The sequence below is a fragment of the Schistocerca piceifrons genome, chromosome 7 (assembly GCF_021461385.2).
Source record: "Schistocerca piceifrons isolate TAMUIC-IGC-003096 chromosome 7, iqSchPice1.1, whole genome shotgun sequence".
In the NCBI taxonomy this organism is placed as follows: Eukaryota; Metazoa; Arthropoda; class Insecta; order Orthoptera; family Acrididae; genus Schistocerca; species Schistocerca piceifrons.
The window spans coordinates 49351840-49374919 of NC_060144.1; the positions used below are offsets into that span (position 1 = coordinate 49351840).

At 42.5% G+C, this 23080-nt stretch overlaps 1 protein-coding gene across 1 annotated transcript in view; it reads right to left on the reverse strand.

Moving 5' to 3' along the window:
- Positions 1-22311, reverse strand: part of LOC124804975 (UHRF1-binding protein 1-like) — a 57016-nt gene extending 34705 nt beyond the window's left edge. The window contains exons 1-2 of the mRNA XM_047265366.1: positions 22069-22311; positions 7341-7530 (exon numbers count right to left, since the gene is read on the reverse strand). Of these exons, the coding sequence (XP_047121322.1) occupies positions 7341-7530; positions 22069-22257 (379 nt within the window). The 5' untranslated portion in view covers positions 22258-22311. The remainder of the gene's footprint in view (positions 1-7340; positions 7531-22068) is intronic.
- Positions 22312-23080: the final 769 nt, after the last annotated feature.

Consider the following 23080-nt stretch of genomic DNA (forward strand, 5'->3'; position numbering starts at 1 on the left):
TGTCTGTGTATGTGTGGATGGATATGTGTGTGTGTGCACGAGTGTATACCTGTCCTTTTTTCCCCCTAAGGTAAGTCTTTCTGCTCCCGGGATTGGAATGACTCCTTACGCTCTCCCTTAAAACCCACATCCTTTCGTCTTTCCCTCACCTTCCCTCTTTCCTGATGAAGCAACCATTGGTTGCGAAAGCTTGAATTTTGTGTGTATGTTTGTGTTTGTTGGTGTGTCTATCGACCTGCTAGCACTTTCGTTTGGTAAGTACATCATCTTTGTTTTTAGATATATTTTTCCCACGTGGAATGTTTCCCTCTATTATATATATATTTGTTTGTTTGAGCTGTCCACTGTAATTTAGTAATCATTGCTGCCACAGCCGTATCATGGTAACTGATACCAGTTTCAATGTGGTCATCCTCAGATAGGTCAGGTTCATTTGTTGCCATTAGATATAACACATTTTCGTCGTATGTGGAGTTCCTAACCATCTATTCTCTGCAGTTTTCAGAGAAGACACCTAGTAATGTTTCACAGGATGTATTATCATGCACATCACTAACAAAACTGTAAATTTCACAATTGACTGTCAGATGATTGAAGTCTCCACCAATGATTACAGTATGACTGGGAAACTTACGAACAAGACAACTGAGGTTTTCTCTAAAGTTTTCGGTTACATCAGGAGGTGAGTATGATGGGTGATAGAATGACCCAATTATTATTTTATGCCCACCCTTGATACTGAGTCTTTCCCAAACAGTCTCACATGCAGCTTCAATTTCTATCTTGGTGGACTTCAGTTTCTTGTCTACTGTGACAAATACGCCACCTCAATTTCCCATCTGCCTATTCTTTTGATATACAATCAAATTTCCCCCCAAAATATCACTGCTATTAATGTCAGGTTTCAACCAGCTTTGTCTGTCTAGCATTATGTGAGCTTCACTGCTTTTCAGTAGTATTTCAAACTCTGGCACTTCGTTGTGAATGCTTTGGCACTTAACCATTAGCATTTTAATACTATCACCCATGGGAGACACTTCTTTTGATCTTACACTGATAATTCTGAGTTTTCTACAGCTATCATTATCTGGACTACATTGAGAGTTGCCTAATCTAAGAATCCTTGTGTGCACCCTACACAAAATCAGCTGCCTTAGTAGCAGCCACTGATAGGCAGTGCACACCCATTTAGGGGGACCCTATTGTTCTTAACCCTATGGTGTAAGTCCAGCAAGTTGCCTAGCTTGTCACAGAACATTCAAAGTCTCTGGTTCAGTTCTTCCACTTGACTCAGAACCAAATGGCCATGATCAGTTCTGGGGACAATGCTGAAAATTGGGAGCTTCATTGAAGCACCACGTATGTCAGTGGAGAAACGGAGATTATGATCATAATCTCATTATAGCAATTATGGTTATGAAAGTTAATAAATCATTATCGTATTTCACAGACTATAAGACACTATGGACTATAAAACACACCTCAATTTTATTGTTGTCCTCTTTATATATAAGATGGTCTATACTGTCATTGAGAGTGTTACTTATGGCATACTTCTTGAAAGGTTTAACAATAATGTCTTCTCTCCCTCTAAACCATGACCCTTTTATCCACTGAAAATCTTGTTTGATTGTAGGTCATTTTAAAGCTCCCTTTGGCGTGAATTCATGTTGGATTTCATCCACCATCCATTTGATCCATTCTCTCTCGTGTACATCTTATATGGTTCATTTATCGAGACATGAAGAGGTTGTAATTGTAAAGTAAGTCCTCCCAGAATAACAGTAAACTCTCTATTTCCCTGTCCCAATTTTTCTTTCACAGAATTTTTCAAATTACTACTAAAATAGTCTACCACAAGAAGAGAACTCTTCTTCAATAAAGCACCTTTTCCTCTCTCCCACACCCTATTAATCCATAATTCCATACCAATTTTGTCCATCCAACCCTTGTCATGTTTGTGAACAACATAATTTGGCAGTATTTCAGAAGGTTTCGCCATTGTTTTGTGGTTGAAAATGATCACTGGATTAAGTTTAGTACTGTCGGCACAACATGAAAAGGACAACAGTGCAGTGCATCTTTTCACGTCCACTTGTTTTTACAATTACAGTTTAGCACCTGGCATGGCAAAAGTTCTGTTACTCAGCACACCAAATGTCAGACGAGTTTCGTCAGTATCTGCCATTTGGCTTAATTCCACACTGGTTTTCTTCTGAAGCTGAAGAATAAAGCAATGGAAAGACCATATTTTCTCTTCACACTCTTGTGGCATTTTCTGAATATTTTCTCTTCATACTCTTGTGGCATTTTCTGAGATACTTCAGTTTCGGGTTGCATGCTAAGTCCATGATGCTTCATAAAGCTGTTGCCCCAACCAACTCTGCTCTTAAAGTCTGTTAAGTTTCACTGTAGTGCTAGCGTATGAGTGTGTATTTGAATCATTTTTGTATTGATTCCAATGCCATTTTGACGGTGTCCTTGAATCCATTTCAATATGTCATCATCTAGTTTTCGGCATTTTGCATTCAGACTTCTATTTGCACTTTTTGTCTTCCTAATTTTTTTTAGTTGTCTTTTACGAACTTGCCAATTGCAAATTGCTTTTTCTGTTTGTAGGGGGGGGGGGGGGGGGGGGTTTCAAAATACCACTCAGCTGCTCTGTCTCCATGTTCTTCTGAACATGCTATTACTTTCAATTTATTGCCCGCATCATATGAATACCTTTTACTTTTTCCATTATGAAACTAGCTACTAACAAAAATACTGTACCGTTACTGACAATGCAAATGACTTTCAATTCAGGTTCACTGGCACTGTATACAGCAGTGAAGCATCGTAGGCTAGACAGTGTTCTGGGGTTTTGACGACATACTTCGATGAAATATACTTTCAGCATCAGTGTACTTGAAATGTACAACTACAACAGTGTCAGCAAGCTTGTGAATACCTGCAACTCATGTTCATCGCATCAGTGCACTGTTGCTGTCAACTGAATCCAATGTTACCAGATAGACATAGGTTTCACACAGCACTGAATATATGGGCTTTTTTATATTATTTTTGTGTATAAGATGCACCAGAACTTTGGAGGCAATTTTTCTAAGGAAAAAAGATTGTCTTATAGTCTGTAAAACATACTAAGAAGGCTAGGAGAGCGTTCCTGCTAGAAAGAGCAGATAAATAGCTGTTAGCATCTCACTTAGATAGTGAACTGATGTCACTTCCAGTAAAATGAATGTAGTGGAATTATGGGCAAAGTTGAAGCAGATTTTAAACTGTGGACAATTATGTGCCTAGTAAGTGGATTAAGGATGGAAAAGACTCACCATGGTTTAATAATTAGATTTGGAAACTGCTGAAAAAGCAGTGGCTGCTGTACTTTTGGTTCAAAAGGGAACATGCAAATGATGACAAACAAAGGTTAAGTGTTGAGATCCATGAATCTGTGAAAAGATCTACGTCCGAGGCATACAAATACTACCAATGTCACACCTTAGCAAAAGATCTGGCAGAGAAACCAAGAAAATTCTGGTACTATGTAAAATTGCTGAGTGGGTCTAACGCATCCATTCAGTCACTTGTTGACCAGTCCGGTGTGACAGTTAAACATAGCAAAACGAAAGCCGAAGTTTTAAATTTCATGTTCCAGAAATTGTTCACGCAGGAGAATCATACAAGTATACTGTCATTTGTCCATCAAACAGACTCCCGTATGGACAACGTAGTAATAGGCGTCCCTGGTGTAGAGAAACACACGGAGTGGAGAACAAATAAGTACTGTAGTAAATGATGACGTTGACAGCACTGTCAATGTCATCATTTACTGCTGCACTTTAAACATAAGTTTAAGTACTAGAGTACAGACAGTTTAATCTTCAGAGCTATCAGCCAACTTTAAATGCAATCTTTAATGTTGTCAGCCAACTTTAAAATGAATATTCTAATGACGCCTTTATTCATTTGAAGAATGAAACCAGTAAATAAAAAATAAAAACTGTGACTTGTGGCTGTTTTCAAAAAAATCTTAATGACAGATTCTGCACAGGAGACAGTATTCACAGGTGAGGATTGTACTTGGGGTACCTCTGGTACCGGTATCACAGGTTACACGATTCTCAGGAGCTCTTCCAACACATCGATTCGCAGCAGAAGCTCTCAGTTTTTGGCAGTAGCCAAGGTGATTTCCAGCTGCTTACGAACATTAATAAACTCATCCCATGTTTGAAAACAGCATTCACAGTGGTGCTGCATTTTGGCTGGTGCAATGTATTACAGGTAGTAAATAAATAACTTTAAGCCCACTGATTATCTTTTAATCTCTTAGTCAGAAAGTTGCTAATCCCCTATTAGAATTGAAGCAAATACACAAAGCAAGATTTCTATTAAGGCCACAAAGAAACCTGTGCTAAAAATTAATAGTTTCCTAAATCAGTTTGTGGTTAACTATAGTCTGCTAACAGAGTCGAAAACAGAGTTAATTTGTTATTAATGTAGATAACATATAAGGCTACAACTCTTTTTACGGGAAAACTAGATGTAACACAATATGTTACTTAGAATATCTGATACAGTAACTAAATCACAAATGCCAATTTATTACAAATTATTCATAGATTATGCAAAGGGTATAACTGCTCCCAAAAATTTAAAAAAAAAAAAAAAACACATCTTAATTTGCACTTATATACAATGAAGTTCAGGAGTGGTGTAGTCTTTGCCAGTAACTGTGAACCACAAATGCTGATTTGCCATGAAATAAATTATGTAACCAAAACACTCATAATGGTAAAATATAGTTTCATAGTCATCCAAAAATTCTCAAAAATAAACTATTTCTCCTGTAATTATACAATGAAGTTAGAGAATGAGTGCTTTGAATGAGGATAGGCCTACTGTTCTCAAAAATTTTAAAAGAGCACACTCAAGTTTAAGCCTACAACTGATGATAACACTACGAGTTTACTGCAGCACTTACGAATGTTTTTAAATTTGACAATATGTCACAATACAAACAGGTACTGATGCAATCAAATGAAAGATTATGCAGAAGCAACATGAATAGTAAGATATGCGATTCTAGAACTTCAAATTGGCACATGAATCTTGTAAATGTGGTCTCACACAAAAGAAAATTCTGAAGTTGACTTTTATATAGAAACAAATGTGCCTATTGCACGGATTTTTCGCTTAGATGTTTCTGTGGACACTTCTACACTGGTGTACCAAAGAAGAACACTGCAGTATGAGTTTATCTAGGTCAAAATCATTAAATGTGCAGCACTAACAAAGCACATCATCTGCCTGTTGCAGCAAACATTAACTTGTGAATGTCCCACTCACTAGAGAGAATTTCCAAGTACTACATTAACATGTTCCACCGAATTCTTCATCCAGGGCTTATCATATCACTCAAAGAGCAACACAATATGTATATTGTGAGGAACATTCTCAACAATGTGCCTGATGTCATCCTCAAATGTATAAATTAGGTTTATGGTCCAAACTGCACACCTCACTATTATTAAGTGATCTTCTTTTCCAAGATTCTTCCCTAATGAGCTTAAATCACAGGTGATATCACTGGCTTTAAATACTTGTTACCTGGTAATCCCTTCCAAAACAGTTCTGTATCTGTTGTGACGTTTCCTCCTGTGACTACAACCCACATTTACAATGACATATTTTGATTATATATATATATATATATATATATATATATAAAAACAAAGATGATGTGACTTACCATACGAAGCACTGGCAGGTCGATAGAAACACAAACAGACACATACATACACACAAAATTCTAGCCTTCGCAACCAATGGTTGCTTCGTCAGGAAAGAGGGAAGGAGAGGGAAAGACGAAAGGATGTGGGTTTTAAGGGAGAGGGTAAGGAGTCATTCCAATCCCGGGAGCGGAAAGACTTACCTTAGGGGGAAAAAAGGACAGGTATACACTCGCACACACACACACATATCCATCCGCACATACACAGACAAATGTCTGCTTGTGTCTGTGTATGTGCGGATGGATATGTGAGTGTGTGCGAGTGTATACCTGTCCTTTTTTCCCCCTAAGGTAAGTCTTTCCGCTCCCGGGATTGGAATGACTCCTTACCCTCTCCCTTAAAACCCACATCCTTTCGTCTTTCCCTCTCCTTCCCTCTTTCCTGACGAAGCAACCATTGGTTGCGAAAGCTAGAATTTTGTGTGTATGTATGTGTCTGTTTGTGTTTCTATCGACCTGCCAGCGCTTTCGTATGGTAAGTCACATCATCTTTGTTTTTAAATATGTTTTTCCGGCGTGGAATGTTTCCCTAATATATATATATATATATATATATATATATATATATATATATATATAAAAAAAAAAACAAAGATGATGTGACTTACCAAATGAAAGTGCTGGCAGGTCGACAGACACACAAACAAACACAAACATACACACAAATTCAAGCTTTCGCAACAAACTGTTGCCTCATCAGGAAAGAGGGAAGGAGAGGGAAAGACAAAAGGATGTGGGTTTTAAATATGTCTGCTTGTGTCTGTATATGTGTGGATGGATATGTGTGTGTGTGCGCGAGTGTATACCCGTCCTTTTTTCCCCCTAAGGTAAGTCTTTCCGCTCCCGGGATTGGAATGACTCCTTACCCTCTCCCTCAAAACCCACATCCTTTCGTCTTTCCCTCTCCTTCCCTCTTTCCTGATGAGGCAACAGTTTGTTGCGAAAGCTTGAATTTTGTGTGTATGTTTGTGTGTCTGTCGACCTGCCAGCACTTTCATTTGGTAAGTCACATCATCTTTGTTTTTAGATATATTTTTCCTACGTCAACAAACGGTTGCTTCGTCAGGAAAGAGGGAAGGAGAGGGAAAGACAAAAGGAAGTGGGTTTTAAGGGAGAGGGTAAGGAGTCATTCCAATCCCGGGAGCGGAAAGACTTACCTTAGGGAGAAAAAAAGGACGGGTGTACACTCGCACACACATACATATCCATCCGCACATACACAGTCACAAGCAGACATATAGGTTACTACAAACAATTACAAGTGGCATGTTTGGTGTACATTAGCCTGCAGAAAAGCAGATCCATCAGAATATGAGCCACACTGGATTGAAACTAGATACAGGACCTCAAATGAAGAAAACATAAAGAGGCTGGCTATGGTTTTCTTCCAGTTTATGCTATTTTACCTGAACTAGTACTTGAGAAAATCAGAACCATAAGGGCTGAAAATCCAGGATAACTATTAAATCCCTATTATTTCTAGCACAGATCAGTATACAAGATAATTTAACACCAACAACAAACATCAAATTTTAATTAGAATACTACTCACCAATGTTAGTATTGACACTCTTGCTCATTCCTGAAATATCACTTCTTGATTCCACAGTCAAAACTCTGTTGCTGTCATTTTTTAACAATATATCAACTATCTTTAAGTTCACTGGAACAGGGCTGGGAGAAGTTATGCTAGAAGGCGGGCGATCATCATTCAATTGCAATTTTACATTCTGCACACCAAACTGATAAGTGAAAGATACATAAAAATCAAATAGTTAAACACTGAAACATGTACAAAGTTATCATAGAAATGTTAATATGTAATGTTTCTTAAAAAGTCAGATTAGCCTATCAGTCATATAAAGCAAAAAAAATTTAAAATTCCTGAAGCAATTTTTATGAAATATTAGTGTATTATGCAGAGCGTCCCACACGAATTAATACATTTACGATTTGCTTAACACATACCTATGTAATAATTCCTATATATAAAACGTTAATTATGTCTTTGTGATAATTAACAATACGCAACTAAATTAGAGGCACTATGCAATCTGAGTTCCACTAAAAGCTCATTCTCCTCACACTTTACACGCTACATGACCAAATGAGATTTATCACAAAAGCACATCTAGAAACTGCAATATTTCCTCTTTAATATTTAAATGTGCCACATTAACTTGTTTTCTTTTTACTTGTATCAAATGAATATGAATATTAAATCGAGATGACTAATAAATCATGAGACAATTTTGCTAGCCAATACTTACCTTCAGGAGGCGAAAGTGCTGCCAAAACAGACATGTAAAAGTAAATGTGATACACCTCCTAGCTTTCAGAAATAATAGTTTGTTCTCCAAGGAATGGGGAATGTTAAAAAGGAAGGACAGGTCACTTCGACTTGAGAGCTTTATCTGTGGTGACGACCAGGATAGAGGAGCAGGAAGTGGGAGGCACCAGAGAGAGCATCTAATGTTAGAATGGTAAGCACTGAGGCATTTTCAGTTCAGAGATGATAAGGACAGATTGAGAAGATAGGTGGAGGGGGGAGCATGGTTAATCAAGTTGCTCTACATTTGATACTGTGCTGTTTATGGATGGTGAATATAGAGTAAGTGGTTGTGGGTGGGTGCACGGGGCAAGTTATAGCAGGGACCCATTACAGGTGTAGGAACAATGGTTAGGGGTAATGGTCTGGTTTCACAAGGTTATTACTGAGGTTAGGAGTGTGACAGACAGTGACAGTGGGTGACTGGTTGGTTTGTGGGATTAAAGGGACCAGACTACTACGGTCATCGGTCCCTTTTTCCAAGTACTAAAAACACCCACAGAGAAGAAAAACGATTAAAAGAATAGAGCACAGACGACACAGAACAAGAGAAACTGAGACAAAGACCAGACAAAACGAACTAAAAGCACACAGAGTGTGACGGTGGTTGGCCGACCATTGAAATAAAAAGGGAAAAGCCAACCACATAAAACACATTAAAAAATCAGTTTAAAACTGGAGGGCAAAGGCCAGAATCAACACAAAACAATAAAACAGAAACACTTAGATTAAATGATAAAAATCCCCTGCCCGAATAAAACGTAAAACTAAGTCAGCCATAGGAGAGTCATCTGTTAAAAGGGCAGGGAGCGTGTCAGGCAGTGCGAACGACTGCCTGAGCACAGCTAAAAGCGGACACTCTAATAAAAAATGGACCACAGATAAAATGGAGCCGCAGCGACATAGAGGTGCGTCCTCACGGCGCAATAAGTGGCCGTGCGTAAGCCGAGTGTGCCCAATGCGCAGCCGGCAGAGGACAACAGACTCCTTGCGGGAGACCTGCATGGACGACTGCCACACAGTCGTCGTCGCCTTGATTGGACGGAGTTTGTTGGGCGTGGGCAGATTGCGCCATTCAGCGTTCCAAACCGAAAGAACTTCGCGGCGTAAGACTGCCCGCAAATCAGTCTCCGGGAGGCCAATCTCCAGAGATGATTTACTAGTGGCCTCTTTCCCCAGGCGGTCAACAGTCTCATTGCCAGGTATCCCAACATGGCCTGGGGTCCACACGAAGACCACAGAGCGGCCGCAACGCGCAAGAGTATGCAGGGACTCATGGATAGCCATCACCAGACGAGAACGAGGGAAACACTGGTCGAGAGCTCGTAAACCGCTCAGGGAATCGCTACAGATAATGAAGGACTCACCTGAGCAGGAGCTGATATACTCTAGGGCACGAAAGATGGCGACCAGCTCAGCAGTGTAAACGCTGCAGCCATCCGGCAAGGAACGTTGTTCGGAATGGTCCCCTAGAGTTAGCGCATACCCGACACGACCAGCAACCATCGAACCGTCAGTGTAAACAATTCCAGAGCCCTGATACGTGGCCAGGATGGAATAAAAGCGGCGGCGGAAGGTCTCTGGAGGGACTGAGTCCTTCGAGCCCTGTGCCAAGTCGAACCGAAGGCAAGGGCGAGGAACACACCACGGGGGTGTACGCAGAGGTGCCCGGAAAGGAGGTGGAACAGGGAAAAACCCAAGCCCGGAGAAAAGCTCCTTGATGCGTACGGCGATCAGACAACCCGACCGGGACCGACGGTCTGGCAGATGGACGACTGACTGCGGGAACAGGATACGGTAATTTGGATGCCCGGGCAAGCTAAAAACATGGGCAGCATAAGCAGCCAGTAATTGTTGGCGTCGTGACCGCAGTGGAGGGACACCTGCCTCCACTAGTATGCTGTCCACAGAGCTGGTGCGGAAAGCACCAGTGGCAAGGCGTATCCCGCTATGGAGGATTGGGTCCCGCACCCGCTATGCAGATGGGGAAGCTGAGCCATAAGCCAGGCTCCCACAATCCAGACGAGACTGGATTAACGCCTGGTAGAGCCGGAACAGGGTAGATCGGTCGGTGCCCCAGCGGGTGTGGCTCAAACATCGCAGAGCATTGAGATGCCGCCAACACGCCTGTTTGAGCTGCCGGATATGAGGCAGCCAAGTCAACCGGGCATCGAAAACCACCCTCAAAAACCTGTGTGATTCCACCACTGAAAGAAGTTCGCCATTAAGAGAAAGCTGTGGCTCCGGGTGGACAGTACGTCGCCAGCAGAAATGCATAACGCAGGTCTTGGCTGCCGAAAACTGGAACCCATGAGCTACAGCCCAAGACTGCGCCTTGCGGATAGCACCCTTGTAGCTGACGTTCAACAGCTGCAATGCCAGTAGAGCTGTAGTAAAGGCAGAAGTCGTCAGCATACAGGGAAGCGGAGACAGAATTTCCCACGGCTGCAGCGAGCCCGTTAATGGCTATTAAAAACAGGCAGACACTTAAAACAGAACCCTGCGGCACGCCGTTCTCCTGGATGTGGGAGAAACTATATGAGGCTGCGACTTGCACGCGGAAGGTACGATACGACAGGAAATTGCGGATAAAAATCGGCAGAGGGCCCCGAAGAACCCATCCATGAAGCGTAGAAAGGATGTGATGACACCATGTCGTATCGTACACCTTCCGCATGTCGAAAAAGACAGCGACCAGGTGCTGACGGCGGGCAAAGGCAGTACGGATGGCCGACTCCAGGCTCACCAGATTGTCGGCAGCGGAGCGGCCTTTACGGAACCCACCCTGACACGGAGCCAGAAGGCCCCGAGACTCCAGTACCCAATTCAAGCGCCGGCTCACCATCCGTTCGAGAAGCTTGCAAAGAACGTTGGTGAGGCTAATGGGGCGGTAGCTGTCCACCTCCAAAGGGCTCTTGCCCGGTTTCAAAACGGGGATGACAATGCTCTCCCGCCATTGCGACGGAAACTCACCCTCGACCCAGAGACGGTTGTAAAGGTCGAGGAGGCGTCGCTTGCAGTCCACTGAAAGGTGTGTCAGCATCTGACAGTGGATGCGATCGGGCCCGGGAGCGGTATCGGGGCAAGCGGCAAGGGCACTGTGAAATTCCCACTCACTGAATGGAGCGTTGTAGGATTCAGAAGTGTTTGTGCGAAAAGAAAGGTTCCGACATTCCATCTGCTCTTTAATGGAGCGGAAGGCCTGCGGGTAATTCGCAGAAGTGGAACTCATAGCAAAATGCTCTGCTAAGCGGTTTGCAATGACGTCGGAGTCAGTACAAACTGCTCCATTCAGTGAGAGCGCAGGGACGCTGGCAGGGGTCCGATAGCCGTAGACGCGTCGAATCTTGGCCCAGACCTGCGATGGAGTGACATGGAGGCCAATGGTGGACACATACCGCTCCCAGAACTCCTTCTTGCCTTGGCGGATAAGGAGGCGGGCCCGCGCACGCAGCCATTTGAAGGCGATAAGGTGGTCTATGGAGGGATGTCGCTTATGACACTGGAGTGCCTGCCGGCGATCTTTAATCGCTTCAGCAATCTCAGGCAACCACCAAGGCACAGCCCTCCGCCGAGGGGACCCAGAAGAACAGGGAATGGCAGATTCGGCGGCAGTAACGATGCCGGTGGTGACCGATTGAACCACCGCATCAATGTCATCACTAGAGAGAGGCTCAATAGCGGCAGTGGAAGAAAACAAATCCCAGTCAGCCTTATTCATAGCCCATCTGCTGGCGCGCCCAGTAGAGTGACGTTGTGGCAGTGACAGAAGGATCGAAAAGTGGTCACTGCCACACGGGTCGTCATGTACACTCCATTGGACAGACGGTAAGAGGCGAGGGCTACAAATCGAAAGGTCGATGGCGGAGTACGTGCCGTGCGCCACGCTGAAGTGTGTAAAGGAACCATCATTTAAGAGTGAAAGATCGAGCTGTTCCAATAAATGCTCAATGGTGGCGCCTCGACCTGTTGCCACTGACCCACCCCACAGAGGGTTATGGGCGTTAAAGTCACCCAGTAAGAAGAAAGGTGACGGCAATTGGGCTAGCAGTGCAGCCAGCTAACGCTGCGCGACATCACCATCCGGTGGAAGGTAAAGACTGCAGACGGTAATAGCCTGTGGCGTCCACACCCTAACAGCGACAGCCTCTAAAGCTGTTTGTAGAGGGACAGACTCGCTGTGAAGAGAGTGAAAGACATAGATGCAGACGCCACCAGACACCCTCTCATAAGCTGCTCGGTTCTTATAATAACCCCGATAGCCTCAGAGGGCGGGGGTTCGCATCGCTGGAAACCAAGTTTCCTGAAGGGCAATGCAGAAGAAAGGGTGAAGGCTGATAAGCTGCCGGAGCTCAGCGAGATGGTGGAAGAAACCGCTGCAGTTCCACTGGAGGATGGTATTTTCCATGTCTGTGAAAGGCATGACGGGACTGGGAAGGCAGATTACGCCGCTGGGTCACCTGCTGCCTCCGACTGAGCACCCGTGCTAGTGCTATCCATGGCGGCTGAGGGACCGGCGAGATCGAGGTCCTCAGCAGACGCCAGAATCTCCACCTCGTCCTCAGACGCAGAGCTGGAAGGTTGCGGTGGGGTAGCTGCCACCGCGAGTTCCTTGGGCTTAGAGCTCTTCTTCTTGGATTTCTCACGCTGCTCCTTGGGTTTAACGGGCTGGGAGGGCTTCACCGATTCAGTCTCCAGGACTGAGGAGGATCGTGAAGCCTTTTGACCAGCTGATTGTGGGCACTTACGCCACTGTCGGTCCTCAGCCTTCCCACTGGTGGAAACCTGGGAAGGGAGGGACCCAAGGGACCTCTTGCGAGCGTGAGAAGCCGAAGAAGTTGGACACTTTTCCGGCTTAAAAGCAGGGACGGATGTCCCTGATGGGGGGGATGACGTTGCTCCTGAGGTAGGTGGTGCAGGAGCAACCGGGTGGGTAGAGCCCCCCACTGGCAAGGGGGCAGGAGGAGGTGTACCACTCATCGATCCGGCTGGAAGTCGCGAAACTGATGGGGCGAGCACAGGTGTTGCAGCAGCGGCATAGGTAGATGTCATGGGCACAGGATGTAGCCGCTCATATTTCCGCCTTGCCTCGGTGTAGGTCAGGCGGTCCAGGGTCTTATATTCCATTATCTTCCATTCCTTCTGGAAGACCTGACAGTCCGGTGAGCAGGGGGAATGGTGTTCTCCGCAGTTAACACAGATGGGAGGCGGAGCACATGGGAGTATTGGGATGCGAAGGACGTCCACAATCTCGATATGTGATGCCGGAAGTGCAGCGAGATGACATGTGCCCGAACTTCCAGCATTTAAAACACCGCATCGGAGGAGGGATATATGGCTTCACATCACAACGGTAAACCATCACCTTGACCTTTTCGGGTAAAACATCACCTTCGAAGGCCAAGATGAAGGCACCGGTGGCTACCTGATTATCCCTCGGACCCTGATGGATGCGCCGGACGAAGTGAACACCTCGTCGTTCGAGGTTGGCACATAGTTCATCGTCGGACTGCAGAAGAAGATCCCTGTGGAATATAATACCCTGGACCATGTTGAGACTCTTATGCGGTGAGATGCTAACGGAAACATCCCCCAACTTGTCACAATTGAGCAACCTCCGTGACTGGGCAGAGGATGCTGTTTTGATGAGTACTGAACCAGAGCGCATTTTGGACAAGCCCTCCACCTCCCCGAACTTGTCCTCTAAATGCTCCACAAAAAACTGGGGCTTGGTTGACATAAACGATTCCCCATCAACTCGCGTACACACAAGGAACCGGGGTGAATATTCTCCACTGCCTTCCTTTGCCATACGTTCCTCCCATGGAGTGGCCAGGGAGGGAAATGATTGTGGTTCATATTTCTTGCCGCTGAGGTTACACCTCGATCGCTTAGAGACTGCTGGTGGAGGCCCACCAGTGAGAGATGATGTACCAAGCTTCATTGCGGGTCATCCGCCCTGATGCCACCTACTCCGACCAAGGGCCCTCCCCACGGGTGCCACCCAGCCGCAGCAATAGCCACCTGGCAGGATGGCCATTGCCGGGAGTCCTGATGCCCCAGGGAGACGGGCATCTACTCCTTGGCATACATGGGGAGTTAACGGCGCAGGCATCAGTAGAGCGATCCCTGTGTTGTCAGGGGGCTACAACCAACAGGGTGCATGGCGGCCTCACCACAAAGGACTGGCTACCGTGCTGGATCTTAGGTGCAAAACTGTCCAAGGTCGTCGTCGCAGTGAAAAGCAACACTGCAGAGTGCAGCGTGGTAATCGCACCCAGGGATGTATCCTCGCCCAAGAGATGGAAAATGAGCGGGACACCATTGCAACGACGAAAAAGCCGGCTAAAGGTCTCAATGCACGACGGATACAGTGCACCATGTAAGGTGCCCTTCCCCAATTGGCTCGCTCTTCGGAATAATTTAGAAAGACGGAGGTCAAACCCGAGAGGGGACCATCACATAAGGCCGAAATATTTGAGACTCCTTCTAGTCGCCTCTTACGACAGGCAGGAATACCGCGGGCCTATTCTAACCCCCGAACCCGCAGGGGGAGACAGTGGGTGATGTGGTGAGGATATCGAGGAGATAACATCTCATTTCAAGGCTTGACGAAAAATTTATAGTATTGGCAGAGTAAAACACTGAAGTATTGAAGACTAGGGTGGTTCTGTGTGACATGATGGGTTTTTTTAGTTCCTTGGATGTGGGATCTGTATTCGACAGAGTGTGGGAGGAGATTCTGCTCAGGAGATTCGTTGAAGAAGTTATTGGTAAGTTGGCTAGGATGACAACAGAGGAAGTTTCAGGAAGACTTTGAGATGGTCATTGGAAGAGGTAGTGTTCTAGGGCTGAGAGATCAAACGAATGCCAGATGTTTGCATAAATGTGAGGTCACTTGAACAGTGTTTAGGGGGGGTTCGAGAAGGGAATGGATTTGAGATGACTGGTGTCTTTTTTGTAGATGAGAGGCACTTTGATGTGGGTTGGATGTGTTGGTCAACCAGTCCTGACATGCATTCAATGGGGGCTTTCTAGACAGCTACTATTTATGTATTTTGGGAAGTACGTAGAGAGAAGGGGTGTCGAGATAAGAAGAGGTGAGCAGTTCCACGGAAGCAGATGTGAAGGACTTAAGGTTAGTAGGATTTTCAGTGGCTCAGTTTGGATGAAAGGAATGGGGTGATTCGGGCCAATTTCGTATCATGGGATGTCCAGGATCTGACAATGCCCCTCTGTCACATACTCCTCACAATCAAGCACCACAGTAGTCGAGCTCTTGTATGCAGGGAGGAGGATGACAGTGTTTTCTGCTTTCAGGCCGGTGACAGCTTGGGAGTTTGCTCAAGTAAGGTTTGGGGTTTTGGTGATATTTTTCAGGAAAGATTGAGAGGGAATGCAGAAAGTGAGGAAGTTTTGGAATATCGGGAGGATGGTTTTAGGAAAGAGGAGGAGGAGAATTTGGGATTTGGGCTGGAACTTTTTCAGGCAGAGTTTGGTACTCACTCTGTTGGTAGTGGTTTGGGACTGGATGGTAAATTGGTATTTGCAGTTGAGATTTTGGGTAAATCAGAAGAGATCTTTGCCTAGGGTAGGGTGGTTAATTTGAGAATGGGGCTGAAGGTTAGGCTTATAGTAAGAATGGATGTCTCAAGACCAGAGAGGGATCTGGCAGATATGTTAAGGATTGAATGGAAGCCAAGGTTGTGAGGTATTTGAATATGATTAGGGTTATCATTAGGCTTGGGTAGGAGTAGCTATGGGTTTGGAAGGTTAAGTAAGGAGGCCTCTTCTGTAAAAACCAAAAAGCAACTTTTTAAAGGATTTTCTTTCTTTTTTTTCTTTTTTTTTTTTACGTATGATTATGAACCAAAGCATACATAAGACTACACGTCACCCTGTCATAAGCTTAGCTTAACAATAAATTATGGGCCATGCTCAAAACTACAAGCTAGAAACTACAGACTTAAACACTGAAAAATATTTAAGAAGCAAATTTTATCACACTGTGGAAGATATTATAAATGAGGAAGACAAGTACCCGATATTATTTTTTTCTTCATATAATATCTGCGTTTCTTTTAATGGATTCACGTGTACAACCATATTTATAAACTACAGAAGCAAATATTGGCAAATACTTAAAAAGGAAATGTTATTACAGTGTGGAAAATTGTAAGAAAGAGGGAGACATGTAACACCAATTCAGCTTTTTACATTGTAATACATCATTAGACATTGTGAGAGAGCAGAATGGGGCGCTACGAAGAACTCACGGACTTCAAATGTGGTCAGGTGATTTGGTGTCACTTGTGCCATACGTCTGTATGCGAGATTTCCACACTCCTAAACATCCGTAGGTGCACTGTTTCCAATGTCATGGTGAAGTGGAAACTTGAAGAGACATGTACAGCCAAAAGCGTACACGCTGACCTCATCTGTTGACTGACAGAGACCGCCGACAGTTGAAGAGGGTTGTAATATGTAATAGGCAGACATCTATTCAGACCACCACACAGGAATTCCAAACTGCATCAGGATCCACTGCAAGTACTATGACAGTTAGGCAGGAGGTGAAAGAACTTGCATGTCATGTTCGAGCAGCTGCTCATAAGCCACACATCATGCTGGTAAATGCCAAATGACGCCTCACTTGGTGTAAGGAACGTAAACATTGGATGATTGAAAAGAAGAAAAACATTGTGTGGAGCGATGAATCACGGTACACAATGTGGTGATCCGATGGCAGGGTGTGGGTATGGCGAATGCCTGGTGGATGTCATCTGCCAGTGTGTGTAGCGCCACAATAAAATTCGGAGGCAGTGGTGTACGGTGTGGTCATGTTTTTCATGGATGGGGCTTGCACGCCTTGTTGCTTTGCATGGCACTATCACAGCACAGGACTACACTGATATTTTAAGCACCTTCTAGCTTCCCACTGTTGACGAGCAATTCAAGGATGGCGATTGCATCTTTCAACACGATTGAGCACTTGTTCATAATGCACACCTCGTGGCGGAGAGGTTACACAACAATAACATCCCTGTAATGGACTGGCCTGCACATAGTCCTGACCTGAATCCTACAGAACACCTGTCATGCCAGGCCTCACTGACCGACATTGATACCTCTCCTCAGCACATCACTCTGTGAAGAATGGGCTGCCATTCCTAAAGAAACCTTCCAGCACCTGATTGAATGTATGGCTGCAAGAGTGGAAGGTGTCATCAAGGCCAACACCACACTGAATTCCAGCATTACCAATGGAGGGCGCCACGAACTTCTAAGTCATTTTCAGCCAGGTGTCCAGATACTTTTGATCACATGGTGTACTTATGTAGACGTACAACAGTGTTCATTGCCTGATCAATTTTTCCATCAAATAATTTTATATGACATCATATTATAATAAAGATTCTATTTTATTCTGTATCACTTTGTATTATTTGTGTGCATTATCTTATGTTATGTATTTGTATGTTCCAATTCCTCGTCATGACTTCAAATAAATTTTACATGTACATTTCGACAAAACATCCTTACAATAATTATTTGCTAGAGATGGATAACCACAGAAATAAATAAATACATGTTGGTAATTCATGGAACTCATGTAGCCTCTTAGTTAAAAAGCTGAGGTTCTTATACTGATATCACCGTACATTTATTCTTTTATGGGACGTGCAGTTGGGAACAAGAATTTCTTTGAAAAGCGACAGCAACATTCATTCAGTGAACAAGAAGTAGTATTATGCCATTGAAGAAGGTGTTCGGCACTCTGGACATACATTTGGAATATGTCTTCACAGGAGTTGATGACTTCTAGTGACAAACGAGATATTTCCAAATACAATTTAAGGCTCGTGTTCTGGAAAACTCCTCCTCACCCTTAGTAGGAATACTTCAAGTCTACTTATTGCATAATTGAAATTTGATCCACTGATCTGTGGGCAATACTGCTCATATATTTATGAGAAGATTTACTGGGCGACAGGACAAGGAAGTGTACAACACTAAACTTCAACAAGTAATGGCTTCCCTATTCTGACATACAGAAGTAAACTTGGACATTAAGACAAACGAAGAATACAGTCCACTGAATTTTTAAGGTAATTTAAATGATGTGCAGTTGCACTACTTAGTAAGAGTCAGACAATTTTTTTATTTATTTTTGTATTTTTTGTAACTTTTTTTTATATATAGCCTATTCAAAACACCCATACACATGAGTGTGTGTGTGTGTGTGTGTGTGTGTGTGTGTGTGTGTGTGTGTGATCAAATAAAGAACAATATTATAAGATAACATCTTAATATATATTACACAAATGAAAAAAGGAGCAATGATGTATAAAATGGAAACAGCATATCAACTGAATGGAAGAAGATCGATTAATTAAACAAAAAGTCAATTATAAACTGAGCAGAAAGAGAGATGTAGCACAACCAGGAAATAGTGGCTTCAGTGAAGATGGACGAGGCTGTAACCACACTGCATGAAATGATAAAGAAAAAGAAGGAAGAGTACTTTAGCTGAGTAAGCCACCTTCCTGGATTTGAAATTTCACCTCCTCTGTACACACCAATCCTACCAATCACAATTACTTCACTTTGACAGCTGCCATCTCTGCACACCAAGTCTCTAACATACAGTATGGCCACGTGTGAAGATTACGTCTGTAATGATAAGTATTTACTCTCCCAGTATGGCAAAGAAACTGCACAGCCTTCACACAACAAATAACCCTCCTCGTCTTGTACAAAAGCAGATATCCCCACAAACCCTATACACACAACTGTGGACCAGTCACAAAGGAGCACCTCCTTCATCATGTGAAACCATCCAAGCCTGTAAGAACTGATCTGTGTTCTCTGAATAGTTCTAACTGCCTCTCATCATGTCTTGAAATGAGAAATACTCTTCACATCATCCTTCACGCTTCCTGCTCAATAAACATCCCATTGCCCACCCAACTTACATAAAATCTGTCTCCATTCTTATACCATAACTGTTTCCAACCCCTGTCCTATAGTACATATTTGTGGACGACAGAGCTGCAAGACCTGCCTCATACATTTGTTCACTTCCTTCTATTCTTAGCCTGTCACTGGTATTTCCTACTCCAGTAGAAGCAGGACTACCTGACAAAGCAGCAACAAAATATATGATTTTCACTGCATCTTCTGAATAATGTTTTATATGGGTGGCCACAAACAAACCATATAATCGGATGAGTGGCTGCTGACAAACTGTGGTCGCGGCTAAACTAGAACACCCAATTATGGAACTTGTTGCTCAACATAAAGCAGTTAATTGAGGAACTGTTTCCCAACCCAAGACATTTTGATCCTTAACCCCCCTTCCCCACTGTTTCAGTTTTTCTTATTTGTGCAAGCGGAAATTCTCCTTGAAACTTATTCTTTGTTGCCACAACCCCTCATGTGTCACTCTTCTCTAGCCTGTTTCCTAACCCTCTCTTATTCCCATCCAATTTCACCCTACTGTTTCCAGCCAACAATTCTGCACTTCCTTTGTTCAGTTTCTTCTCCATCTACAGAGATGTGTCTTTCTTTGCTTGGCTCTTTTTCTTCATCTGTAAACTCCACTCGTTAGTGTTTTTCCCCATCATACCATTCTCATGTCCTGCATGGTACCAGCCATTTCTCCAGAATATACAGACATGTTTCTTAACTGTTGCTCTTTCTATGCTTCAAATGCACCTTGCATTTCTCCACCACATACCCAGTTTAAGCCCTCAAATTTCTCCACCACATATCCTCTTTAAGACTCTCTCTCTCTCTCTCTCTCTCTCTCTCTCTCTCTCTCTCTCAAACACACACACACACACACACACACACACACACACACACACACACACACATGTGTATGGGTGTTTTGAATAGGCTATATAAAAAAATAAAATTACAAAAAATACAAAAATAAATAAAAAAATTGTCTCACTCTCACTAAGTAGTGCAACTGCGTCTCCAATTATGAATGGGACTATGAGGTTTCTGGGCATTGTTGTCACAAACATGCCTTAAAGGGACATTTAAAGCTTAAACCACTTGTGCATTGTTACTTTATTACTTTATGCTAAGGAAGGCTGTCAGCATAGGAAGTTGCTTAACAAATTGGGGTACACCACAAAAGTGTCATTTAACCATTTGATTGCTATTGTAAGACACAAAATATTGAACACCTACTTCATATTGGTCACCTGTAGTCAACAACACCAGCTGATGACCGTTACAAACAAATTATGGTTTGTAGATATCTCAAGGCAAAAGTAAATAAGCTACTAACTCCCCTTTTGAAGGCAACTAGGATGGTTGGGTTGATCCAAAGAGTATGCAACCATCTCCACATGATCAGTTTGGCCTCCAGGAGGTCCATTATGATTAGTACAACCCCCTTACCCTCCCAAAACCCTGACACATGAAGAAAGTGGACAATGAAACACTTGGAATGGAATCTAGATCACCTTATCTGTTCCAGTCATCCTGACATGAGTTTCCTTTGGTTTTCCCAAATCATTTCAGGAAAATACCATGACTGTTGGCAGAAATCATCTACAACTGACAAGTTCTCTTTCAGTTATTAAAATTTGTAACACATACTAAATCCTATTGCTGATTGTTCATAAGTACTATGTTATTTTATGTTATTCTCATACTGGAATTTCATAATTAATCATTTTATTATTGTTTTGCTTTCATTCAATAAGTTATGGATGTGTTGTAATGTATTCTGTGCCACTGTGTCACTTAGATAAATGTCCATTTGAATAAAAATGAAATTTAAGGAGAATAAGGAAAAACTGTCTTTAGAAATGGGTAAATGAGGATGCAGGGAAAAAAGCAGTGATCAATATGAGGTGCCACGGCATCTTGAATTTATTGTTTTTCCTTTAAAAAATATTGACTTTAATTTGATAACATACATGGTAATTCCTGTTGAGAAAATAGAAATTAAATGGAAAAAGTCAGTTTATTAGGGAATGTCGATAGTAGATCCTCAGAAATAGAATAATTTGGAAATGTTATAGGAACTGGATGACAATATAACTTGATTTTAACAACACTTTGCTCTAATGTGTTGGCATGTTTCTAAATTAATGAACTGGTATGAAGGAGAAGTAGGTGTAAGGGGATATTATCTGAACCATTTATGATTTGTGGACGCTAGTGTGTGTTTTTAACTTTTTAATTTTATTTTTGCTTCAATTGTAAAAGAACTACAACAAGATAAAACTCAGCAGAACAAGTATTAGGGGTATGAGTGCAAATTAACTGCAGTAAACCAAAATGATGCCTAGTACATATATTCGAGCAAGACAGTGAGGAATAAGAGAACCCCTTTACAATTAATAAATTCATGTAGTTACAGCAGTTGAAACAAAAAGTGTAAATATACACTAAAATAAATAAATATGAGTGGAGAAATAGCTGGATGATCATCTGGGGAACTGGGATAATATTTTTGAATTAACAACTCAATGTGTCTAAAAATAATTAATGTGCAGTGTCAGTTCTAAGCAATCCTACAGAAACACAAAACTTAAGTATATACAACTTGAAATATATCTAACATAAGTTGAAAGCAGTACAGAGGGGGAAAAACACATTACAATAAACAAATGTGTTAGTGAAAGGACAAGAGATGAGGTGAGCAAATAAAGGATTGGCCAATGTGGCACAATCTACTGTATGTTAAGCAGACAGCATCAGGATACAGGCAACAGTACCTGGATGGAAAATTTTAGAAAAGGATTTTTTCAATCAGTGGATGATAAACAGCTAATTATAACAACAACTACATGAAATTTTTAAAGTCACAGCTACATTTAAAAATCAACAAAGCCAGAATATTAGTTAGTGATTTTGTTTCTTACAATCAGCTGAATAATAAATGTAAATAATAAAATTACAAACAAGTATACACTTTACAAACCTCCATGGGAACAGCTTCTGGTATAATTTCATCTTCAATAAAATCAGCAAGCCCAATCAGTGAACTCATGTTCAGTTCCATTTCCAGGTCATGCACTTCACCTTGTAGCTTGTTCTTTCCCCAGGAGCGCGGATGGAGGTCTCTCCTTGGCTCAACAGTGTGCTCGAATCGCACTGCTACCTTCGGCATTGTCTCATCACTCGCTGGTACTTCTGCCCAAGCTCTTGAACGACATCCGAACTTACTCTGCAGATAAAGTTGATGGGAACTAACATGAGAATACACACTGTCCAAGCAGAAGAATAACTTAATCTGTCTGAGAATGCCAGGGCATCTTTTTTCTACTCCTGGGCCTGCATATTTTAAAACAATGCACAGCAGCTCTTTTATGAAAGATATCAGAGGCATTTGCTTCTCTAAAAAAAGAGGTACTGTCATTTAACTGTGGATTCAGATAGGAAGAATGTAAGTGAAATTAAATGTTTAATGCTTTGGAGGTTTGATGTGTTTTTGACAGTGAAATAACTGCCGTATGACGTATTCATATATGATAATGCTTGAGGAAGGAATCTAATATATCTTTTCTCATTAAACAACACATTAATTACATTAAGAATGTCAAGTTATATGGAACCAAAACACAAACAACGGATTTGTAATACAACACAGACATATGCAAATTCATCTGGAAGCTTTACAAATGTGCAATTGTGTTGATAATAGTGAAAACAACAAAATTTGTTTATAAAAAAATTCAAATGAACATCATTTTCTTCTTGCTGTAATCCTAAGCCAGATTTCATTGCAAAAGAGTCAGTCTTGTAACCCTTGTCAACAATCCTATTTGCTGGTATTTATGAATACCAGTAACATATATTTTCTAGCATTTATGAATACCGATAACATATATTTTCTAGAAAAATTATTTAGAACATAATGAATTAAGACAGTCTACCAGAAATAAATTTCTGCCTTAGGAAATGTAAATGCCTTGGCCCACTAGGTTGGCCTG